At 32.4% G+C, this 10,518-nt stretch overlaps 4 protein-coding genes and 1 pseudogene across 4 annotated transcripts; 4 read left to right on the forward strand and 1 right to left on the reverse strand.

Moving 5' to 3' along the window:
* Window positions 1–964, forward strand: part of LOC104738096 — a 3,421-nt pseudogene extending 2,457 nt beyond the window's left edge.
* On the reverse strand, window positions 1,133–1,736 carry LOC104736229. The gene has a single exon (XM_010456180.1). The coding sequence runs from the start codon at window positions 1,683–1,685 to the stop codon at window positions 1,191–1,193; it is 495 nt and encodes a 164-aa protein (XP_010454482.1). The 5' UTR covers window positions 1,686–1,736; the 3' UTR covers window positions 1,133–1,190.
* On the forward strand, window positions 2,188–3,039 carry LOC104738097. Its single transcript, XM_010458329.1, has one exon. It carries the CDS (start codon window positions 2,188–2,190, stop codon window positions 2,920–2,922), a length of 735 nt encoding a protein of 244 aa, XP_010456631.1. The 3' UTR covers window positions 2,923–3,039.
* Window positions 4,589–6,528, forward strand: LOC109128343. Its single transcript, XM_019234533.1, has 5 exons — window positions 4,589–4,598; window positions 4,733–4,940; window positions 5,035–5,119; window positions 5,685–5,778; window positions 6,432–6,528. Exons 1-5 carry the CDS (start codon window positions 4,589–4,591, stop codon window positions 6,464–6,466), a joined length of 432 nt encoding a protein of 143 aa, XP_019090078.1. The 3' UTR covers window positions 6,467–6,528.
* On the forward strand, window positions 8,533–10,050 carry LOC104736230 (NDR1/HIN1-like protein 12). The gene is made up of 2 exons (XM_010456181.2): window positions 8,533–8,958; window positions 9,497–10,050. Exons 1-2 carry the CDS (start codon window positions 8,656–8,658, stop codon window positions 9,815–9,817), a joined length of 624 nt encoding a protein of 207 aa, XP_010454483.1. The 5' UTR covers window positions 8,533–8,655; the 3' UTR covers window positions 9,818–10,050.

The raw sequence follows: 10,518 nt of genomic DNA on the forward strand, positions 1-10,518 counted from the left end.
TACTCCTAGCTATATATATTAAGACTTATTTTTCCATAAAAATTGTGAAACTATCTACATTCATATCCTCGATTAGTTTCGATAAATACTGAGAACTTAATTATGGAAAAAAAACAAATGAAAATAGTGAGAACTTACTAACCGCTTTAAACGAAATATGGGATTTCCTATAATCCTAAGTAGTTCCGATTTTTAGTGTTAACATAAAATAATAAAAAACGAATTAAATATTTCCTTTAACACTTTTTTTTTTAAGGTTAAGTTGATATTTTTTCATCAGGACGTGTGTTAAGAACTTGGGAAAACTTGCAAGATGGCAAATCCTCAATGTACCGCTTGTGGCGTCATTTACCAACGTGGTCAATGCCGTTATGACCTTCCCCGGCAGGAAATTACTCCAGCTATTTGCTGCGTTATGTATTTTACGACCATTGGTGTAGTGTTCTTTTTTATTCTCTTCGTTCTAGTTTTTTACAATCTTGCCGACAAACACCAACTTTGTTACATAGAGCTTTTTGCCGATTCCGTCCCCGTCTCCGTCTCAAACGCAAACGTTTCAGCCGCTGATTGGAGGATCGGTGTTGTTGCGACGAGTCCAGTCATCCACCGTAAAATCTCTCTACATACACTCAAGTCGCGTTTACTCCGTGGCGATCAAGTTATCTCCAACTCATCATCTTCTTCGTCGGAGTATTTCGGAGAGTCTGTCAACGGAAACAAAGCAAACGTCGTTTTCGAGAAGGTGGTGATGCCGGAAGTTACTGGCGACGTGATTTGGGATTTTCGGGTTGATATTTTGTCTGCAGTGAGCATAGATATTAATAATGGAAACGGCTTTTTAATGACGACTTGTCCCGATATTTCGGTGAAATTTACGACGGATGCGACGACGGGGAATGTGATGGGATCGTTTCTAGGAAATATAAGACGATGTGATTATACTTTCCATCATAAGTTGGCTTAATCAAATCTGATCATGATGAAATGTATTTCTTGCATTATCTTTGTTTTATTGCTTGGATATAACGGAAGTTTCTTATAAATAAAAAATTTAATATCTGGTTTTTATTAGACTAGTTGTAGGATGAGAAATAACACTAATTTAACAGTAACAGAAAAGAAAAAAAAAATTGTTTTATCGAAAAGAAAATAAAAAGAAATCTAAGAAGCGCTCCTAATTCATGAACTTGTTAGAAGAATTGCTTGAATATTTTGAAAGACGATGAGTGACACTTAATCTTGTCATAACCGATATTGAGATTCTGACACCTGATATCATAATGTCCAATGAGATCATCCTTCTTCGCACGAAGTTTCAGTTCCAATGCGAAACCTCTAGGAGAAGAAGCTGCAACGACGTGGCTTTGATTACCTGCCGTGGCTAATTTCACCGAGAAACTCGTGTGGCGGCCACTCGGATCATCATCATCCCTGCTAGAGGTGTTCAAAACGGCGGCGTTGAAGGAACCAAGCATGGCTTGCACGTTATGGCCGTTGTAGTAGACAAGACATCTCGATAATGAACTCGGGTTTTCCACGAGGAATACGACGTGCAACCACGTGGCTGAAGCGGAGGGAGTAACGGAGATGGATTCCACGGAGAAGTTGACGTGGCAGTGAGAGTTGCTGAGGAAGATGGAGGTAATGGCAACGACGAGTAAGATTGTGAACGTGGAGTACCACATGGGGTTTTCTATAGCTAATTTCTCATTTTTAGTGAGTTCTTTACGACGACGGAATAATGATTGTAACTGTGTCCACCACCGTGAAGGAGGAGGTGTTGTAGGATTAGAGGAGGCGGACGACGGTGACGTTGGCAATCCGGTCACTATTTCCAGCGGCCTGTAACTGTAAGCCATTATTTTTTTTTGCTTTTGTTGGTATGGAATAAAGATAATTTTTTTTTTTTTTTTTGTAAATTAAATCTTTAATGATTAAATTATCGTTAGCAATATTTTCGATTGATTTTTGTTAGAAATCCTATTTTCTCTCTTTCTAATTGATTTTTAAGTTGTTGTGAGTGGATATGAAAGTTTGTTAGAGTTGAATAGGTAAAAATAGTTGAAAAAATAGAAAAAAAGACTTGGCAATTACGACTACAGATACGTGAATGTCTCATTGCGAAAACCTCCTTTGGTTTATTCATCACAAAGTTTTAGCTTAGTTAATGTTACATTACCTTAACTAATGTCTCTTTGTACTGCGTGTGGTCTCAGGAGTAGACACTGCCAATGCCTTCAGCAAGCTTCAGACGAAAACAGTGATAGTGACGATGCAAGCAGTGAGGGTGAAAACAGTGACAATGAAGAAAGTGCTTTTAAACTTACACCAGCTTCCTTCTGCGTTGTATACCTCATGTACGCTCTCGCATTTGCAGGCCTTTACTTCATCTTATATGTGCCAATATTCTTTTTGTTACCCATTTTAAATCCAAGATGTTACGTGGATGTCTTTGCTGAGTCATTCTCCGTTTCAAACCCCTCAAACGCAAATGCAACCGCTGACTGGAACGTCGGGTTTACAACAATGAGCGCAGCAGGTAGCACTTGTAAAGTCTCTCTCCATACAATGAAATCGCGTCTCATCCGCGGAGGCAAGCTAATCTCCGAGTCAGCCACTCCTGATTACTTCGGTTTACTCGTAAGGAGAAAAATCAACGATGTACCGCTTCCTTATGCTGTTTTCAAAACGGTTGCAACGCCCCGCGACGCCTTGGTTTTGGATATCCGAGTGGAAGTTGTAACTAGCGTTAAGATAGACGGTGGATCCCGTTATGAAGATGGTTTCTTGATCTTGACTTGCGGCAATATACCGGTGAATTTCACGGCAGATCCGGATGGAAATGTGAAGGGATCGTTGCTCGGATATATGAGGCCGTGTGAGTATAAATTCCAGCAGGAGTTCCCACTCGCATCTTTTTAGATTTTGACTTTTACGAGTCTTACGGTACTTTACGTTTAGTGAACTTTTGTTTTCTTCGTTTTTCAAGATAAGTTAGGATTATTATTAGAGTTTAATCACCAATAGCAAGTATTGTATCACTTGAAAAGCCATCTAATCTTTTTTTAGAAACTAAAACCTTTTGTTTTAAGTTCTATTAGAGATTGACCCGCACATACGTGCGGGGTTAATTTTCTTTTTCTTTTTTTTAATAATTTTATATGTTATAATCTTTTGTAAAATAAAATATAATTTAAGTAATCGATATTCGCGTAGAACAGGAAGAAGAGCCACGGCGTAATCATTAGCGCTTTCATTGATCTTCTCTCCAGACTCTCTTATTCTGGCGCCGAAACTACGTCGGCGTCGATATCGGATTTAGCTCGTTACTTAACCGTCGTTTCGTCTTTGTCGTCTTCGCCGTTATATTCTCAGTCACGCGGAGATTGAAGAGAAAGAGAGACAAAGCTGTTAAAATACAAATAAAAGATTCGGTTTTAATTTTTTTTTTTTGTCTAATCTCGTTTTATTTTAGAGTAGGGATTGACCCGCACGTATGGAGTTAATTTCAAAAACTAAGTTTGATAATCAGTTTATAATATATCACATATGTAGCATTATGTTTGTGAATATACATTTTTAGGAATGATATTAACATTCGAAATCCAAACTTATACCATCTATTTTTTATTCGGTTTAGACAAAAAGAACGATCATATTTGTTTTTGTTATCAGTAAAGATAACTACACTAAAATATAGTAAGCGCAAGGTGGTATGTTTATTTCGAGACCAAAAACTCCATCATGTTCTATCATAATAGATATAAAACCGTTAAAACGATTAAACTTCGTTAGAGATGTATACAAATATTTTAAGGGTGGAAATAATTCATGTTTCCTTTTTTCATTTCCCATATTTTTCTATACACGTTCTCAAATGCATTTCCAATATGAGATATTTCCGATATGGGAAAAATCGGATGGAACAAAAACAAAAAGTATTTAAGTCTTGTTTCGGATAAACACAATATAATATATATATATATATATTATATTTATATACCATATGTCATAATAAAAATATTACAAATTAATGACTTTTTTCTTCTTATTACTTTATATTTGGTTCATTAATATTGGTTTACATTTTTTTAATTTTTTAACTATTACAAAATATTGTTTAGCGTATTTTACTATTTTTATTTTTTTATAACTTTACATTATATATAATATTGTAAGTGTTAATTTATTTTAGTTGTAACATGTTCTAAAAACGTTTTTAATTTAATGGATTTATATATTATGGTGAATTTATAATGTTTTTATAGTTTATTATGATAAATCAACTGAGTGTAATCTATATTTTTATTAATCAGGACAATTTCCTCTCTTCTTAAAGTGTCACCACATCACTTAGAATATACACCAATATACTACTTTTTTGGTCCGAAGTTAGTAACAATCTATTACTATTAGTAATTAACTCTACCAATACTTACGACCTAACAAATATGTTTAACCAAACAGAGCCCAATGATGAAATCCCCTAGTCAAGCCCAATAAATTTAACAAACCAAAACAAACCTAATACTCCCTCCGTTTCATAATATTGGATGTTTTAAAAATATCTTTTGTTTCATAATATAAGATGTTTTCATGTTTTTATACAACTTTTTGATTAAGTTAATATTATTTATTAAGCAGTATTATTTCTGATTGATTGAACTTTTAAAAAGTAAATACTTCTTAATCTGCGTGCTTTTGTTAAAACATCGTATATTTTGAAACGGAGGGAATAACAAAAGCGATACAATCCTACGATCCGACTCTCCGACCAAAACAATAACAGAAAAAGAAAAATATTTGTCGGCAATTTCTAGAAACTTCTTCGACCACATCTTCATCATCAAATCCAATAGAACCATCAAACGACATCCAAGTTCATCAAGAATTTACCGAATCCAGTCAGTACAACACTTTGTGTGTTATTCTATTCTCGGGTCAGCTATGTACATTTTCTTTTTACTTTTTTATTTTATCAGGTTTCGAGATTCTTTTCAGGTGTATATTCTTCTTATATATATAGATTTTCAGGTTCTTGCAAAGAATCAATGGATACAAAGTCAGATCGATAGCTCACGATCCACAACAAAAGCAAGGCTCACCATCGTTGATCAAGGTTCTTACAATTTCCATATTCTCTGGTTTCTCTGTAAGATGTAAATTAGATTACGAAAATAGTTTTGTTAAATTTTTGGATCCAAGTGGGTTCTTAATTATTTAGTAATCAGTATTCTCGAAATTATAACTATGATTACCTGATAGAAATCTAATTCGTGACTTCGACATCTTAAGTATATTACTTTCGCATACTATCATCATGCCCAACTTCTTTTCTACAATTATCGAATCCACAAAACCCAAGAATTTATGCTTTACTTCATACTTAATATATATAGAGTTAGATTCCCATGTAAGGTCTTAAATAATTTCAACTTTTTTTTTAGCTATAAAGACTGAAAAGTTTGCATTAGTCAATCTAGATAATTTTTCATAATATAAATGTGAGGCTACGATTTACTAATACTACTAAATCTGATAATATATGATTTACATGACCTTTCTAATTAATAAGTACAACCGAAATATAAACAATTTCTTTCTGTTTAAAAAACCAGTGGGTATAACTTAAAACGATGAAAAGAACAACATGTAATACAACATGTTTATTATCTTTTTGACAGATTAACAATGAAGTCAACAGCACCAATATGTATTGGCGTAAATCACAATATGAAGCAAAGAAAGAGAAGCATATGCCATTTTATACAAATAGAGGTTAGTATTATTAATACTCTTAACTTCTCATTTGCTTTATAATCGGTATAGATTTGACATATCAGTGTCTAAATACTCAAAATCACAGAAACACTATAATCTAAAAACATAGACAGAATAATCTAAAAAATGAGGTTCTGGAACACTTTCAACATTCATTGTCTAATTCTTCAGATTTTCCTTCTTAAATCTGTTGTCAACCTGTTCTTGAAAAATCTCAGGCAATAATTTTTATAAGCAAAGTTTAATTTAGAAGAGAATTGTTTCATTATGCTAACATGATAAGTTGAATGAATAGATCTATATATTTCTGAAAAACAGAAATGCAAAGAATCACCTTTAACAGTATCTTCATTTGTGAGTGCCTGGCAAAGCAAAACATTGTCGTAATATAACTTGACATATTAATTTGAACTCCATAAAAATAATCGTAAGGCAGGTTAGAATAAACTTACATTAGTCTAATCTTGTAATTTCTGGATGAAAGATAAGTTGAAAACAAACATCTCCATTAGTAATTTGAATGTAAAATAAATAAAAACAGAATTCACTTAATATAGATGTAAAAATAAAAAGATGAATAAGATTTATGGTACCTTATATTAAATATCTAGAAGTCAATTTGTTCATTTTGAACTCCCTTTCGCTTTCAGATTCTCAAGTTTTTTACACGAATTTGCTAGTCTGATCTCTGTGAATGAAGATATGAAACATCATTAAGAGATAGAAGAAAAAAGGTAACTTTTACAGATTTAAAAGTAACTCCGCGCATATGGAAAAATATCAAACCAGTATGGATTACTTTGGCACGATTTAGACTCTGATCTTCTATCCTGTTTTTGAAGGACTTAATATGGGACACATGAGTGATACCATTATTGGCGCCATGGATACTATTAATGTGACTTTCTGAATTGTTATTTTAGGTTTGATGTGTTTAGTTGTGTATGACGTCTAGTTTGGTGTTTATATAGTAGTAGTGGAGGTGCTTTTTTGCGATATTCTATTTAATCAATAAAAGATTTTCAGTTAATGTTTACCAAAACAATAAGATTATGTTCCAAATTATTTTGATTTGAGATGTTATTATAGATGATCTTTAAGGATTTCATTTGATAGAGTCCGACTTTGTTAGTTTTGGAAATGAGTTAGTTTCGGGTGTGAAATATTTGTTGATTTAGGTTTTTAATATAATGATTGATGATTGATATTTATTCGATTTTAAAAATTGATAGTTTCTAAAAGCCATATTGTTTGGAAGAACAGATTTTTGGGAGTTTAAATGTCGTTAACTGTTGATTTGGTAGGTATGTAATCAGAATATTTTTTCTTTCTATTTATTATTTGAATTTCCTTACAGGTTTCGGCGGAAGAGTATGTATGGAGACGGTTGCAATATTCCATGATCCGAATAAAGTAAAACCAGATCTTTTAGGGTCCGCGTGTTTTGACCCCTTTAGATTACTTGTTTGCTCTTGAAATAGTTTATTCTTTGTCTTCCTTTTCTTTTCTAGTGGGGGCATTGAATGGAATTTTTTTTTTTTTTTTCAGTTTTTGCTTTTTACTCCCAAATTAATAGTATAGATATTTTCAATACAATTTAACATATATCAAGAAAAGTAAAAATACTATCGGAAGGGCCACATATTTTTTAGACCGTCATTTCCATTTGACCGGCCCATATACAGTAAAACCTTTATAAATTAATAATGTTGGGAGTAAGACATTTTATTAATTTATAGTGATATTAATTTATCTATAAATTAATAATTATTATTTTATAGTGTAAATTAATAATTATTAATTTATAGATATATTTTTAATTGTTTATTTTTTAAAAAATTATGAATTGGAACAACTATAGCAAAATAAGATTAAACTTTCGGATGTTATAAATTTTATGGTTTAGGAATTGAACTTGTAATATTTAGAAAGCACTATTTACAATAAATTACAAATATTATAGACAAATTGACTTATACACATGAGACACATAAATTCAAATCTATGAATAATAATATCAATTCTCCTATTTTAATAATCTGTCAAATTATCAAATTGTAAATGATGCATATCTAAAAATTAAAACTTTAAATTTTAATTATTTGTATGACATGTTATAAAATATTTTAGAGATATTATTATAGGTTGAAAATACAACATTACAATTGTTCTATAGAATTGAGCTTTAGGAGAAACATACACTATTATATCAGTATATATATATATTTATATATATTTACATAATTATTAATTTATGATATTATTGGGATCATATTTTATAAGGAGATTTCGAAAAAATTATTATCTTATTGAATATTGTTAATTTTTACACTGGCCCGACTTGGGACCAGCAAAATTTATTAATTTATAATGTTTATTAATTTATAGAGTATTAATTTATAGAAGTTTTACCCTATAATGTGATACTCAAATTTATTTGTTTCCTGATTTCTTACTTAAACAATTGTAGTAGAAAGAAGATTCGTCGTCTCTCATCCAAAAGTGCTTTTCGTGGTAATTATCACCAAAGAACTGTGGAAAAAAAAACATTTATGTTGTTCAGAGCTGATAAGGACTAAAAACAGCCTTTTTCCGAATTTCGCATAAAGTTAAAAATATAAAAGAAGCCCATTGGTAAAAAACAAAAAAAGTGTCAAGAGTCAAGACTATAGCTGTGCGATAGCTTAGCAATATGGTTACAAATAGAAATAAACTCATAATTACGATACATTTAACCACCAAACTCTACTTACATAAATATCCCTCAAAACTCCACTACTAACCTTCCAATATCTTTCACCCACCAAACAAAACAAACCAACCAACAAATCTCTCTCTGCAAACCAAAAACACTAAACGCCACTACACGGTACAATGACGGAGAGAGAATGCGACCACTATGACGAATATGACGAGAGGAAGAGGAGACGCGTAATATGGGCGTTGCTAGGCCTAATCGTTGTGGCTGCGTTTGTGGTTTTCTTGGTCTGGGCTATACTTCACCCGCACGGACCGCGTTTCGTCCTCCAAGACGTAACTATTAATGACTTCAACGTCTCCCAGCCAAATTACCTCACTTCGAATCTTCAGGTCACACTCTCTTCTCGCAACCCAAACGACAAGATCGGAATTTTCTATGACCGCCTCGACATCTATGCCTCATACCGAAACCAAGAGGTAGCGTTCTGCGTTTTATTGCTATTTTCTTGTTGATTTGCTTGGTGCAATGTGTATGAATCAGCAAGTTTTAGTATGCTATAACGTTAAAACCACATAACATGATCCATCTTAAGTCTTAACGTATGTCTTAAGAATATATAAATATCATCAATTTGATTTCACAAATGTTTTTTTGTTAAATTTTATATTTATCATCATTTTGGATTCATAAGAATAAACCTGCAATGTTGAAAAACCAATATCACCATATACATATTTGTCTACCACTTGCAGAATTAATCATTTTTTTTGTCTTTTTTCTTTCTTGAAGAGTTATAATATACTAACAAGAATATAAATAATGCTCTAGAGCGAGCACTTACTGTTAAGGGATAATTTTTTTAGGTAGAAGCTATTAATTGAAAATTTAAAATACAAGAAGAAACAAAAAGGACCTATAAATCACATTTATAAGGTTTTTTTTGTATTTTTTTTTTTTGTTATTCGTCTTTTAAGCGTTTATGTATTAATTCTATATTTTTTTCGTATTAATTAGGTGACGATTGCGAGGCTATTGCCGACGACGTATCAAGGACATCTGGAAGTTACGGTGTGGTCACCGGTTCTGATTGGCACCGCCGTGTCGGTGTCTCCTTACCTGTCTCCGGCATTGGAGGAAGACCTAATGGCCGGGTTGGTGCTCCTCAACATCAAGATAGACGGTTGGGTTAGGTGGAAAGTGGGCTCGTGGGTCTCCGGCGGTTATCGCCTCCACGTTAATTGTCCGGCGTACATTAACGTGCCACGTCAGTTAGTCGGCGGCGCTGGCCCGGCGATGAAGTACCAGCTTGTTCAGCGATGTGCGGTTGACGTATGAAATACAAAAGCAAAGAATATATATTTTCCAGGGGAATAAATTTATAAGGTAAAAGGTTAAATTAGAGCATTATGTTGTCGATTTGTGGCTTGTTAATTAATTTTTAAAAGGTGTTAAAAGAACAAGACGCTGATTAAACCTTTTTTGCTTTTCATTGATGTCCAAGTACTAAAGTACTAGAACATAAATTGACGTGTGTTCCTTTTAATCAAATTTCATTTTTTTTTCTTCAATATAGCTAGTATAATGTTGGAATTGAGGATGCATATTTTAAAATTAGAATAATGTACGATAAATTTATTTGTGGTGACTTGGAAGGAGATCCTTTTTAATCAAACACCCACGTTAAATTGTAAATTTACATGAGTTTTAGCATATGATATATATACTATAATAGTATAATCTAACCCATGAGTGTAATTAACAAGGTGACAGTTGACGTTTTTAGTACTCTGCCGTCTGCACACGAAATTGCCAGAATTAGGGAAAACTTACAAGGGTGGGTTTATTTTCTAGTTGGATATGAGTCACATGACAACGACTATGTAGCTGATGGTCTTTATGGAAAAATAAACCCTCTCCAAAAATATATCTAAAAAATAGCAATCTAGTAATGATATCACTTGCTATATTTATTAATTGTTAAACTTTTTTGCAATCCGACCTTTAAGAAACAGAAAAAAAAAAAAAAAAAAAAAAAA

This window comes from Camelina sativa, chromosome 13, assembly GCF_000633955.1.
Source record: "Camelina sativa cultivar DH55 chromosome 13, Cs, whole genome shotgun sequence".
Lineage (NCBI taxonomy): Eukaryota > Viridiplantae > Streptophyta > Magnoliopsida > Brassicales > Brassicaceae > Camelina > Camelina sativa.

Bases quoted from the DNA above. Each gene is read 5' to 3' on its own strand.
- LOC104736229 (XM_010456180.1), bottom strand. From the start codon at position 1,685: ATGTGGTACTCCACGTTCACAATCTTACTCGTCGTTGCCATTACCTCC.
- LOC104738097 (XM_010458329.1), top strand. From the start codon at position 2,188: ATGTCTCTTTGTACTGCGTGTGGTCTCAGGAGTAGACACTGCCAATGC.
- LOC109128343 (XM_019234533.1), top strand. The intron at 4,941-5,034 runs GTCAGCTATGTA...ATAGATTTTCAG, and splicing joins GTGTGTTATTCTATTCTCGG to GTTCTTGCAAAGAATCAATG. The intron at 5,779-6,431 runs GTTAGTATTATT...TTTCGCTTTCAG, and splicing joins GCCATTTTATACAAATAGAG to ATTCTCAAGTTTTTTACACG.
- LOC104736230 (XM_010456181.2), top strand. From the start codon at position 8,656: ATGACGGAGAGAGAATGCGACCACTATGACGAATATGACGAGAGGAAG. The intron at 8,959-9,496 runs GTAGCGTTCTGC...CGTATTAATTAG, and splicing joins CCTCATACCGAAACCAAGAG to GTGACGATTGCGAGGCTATT.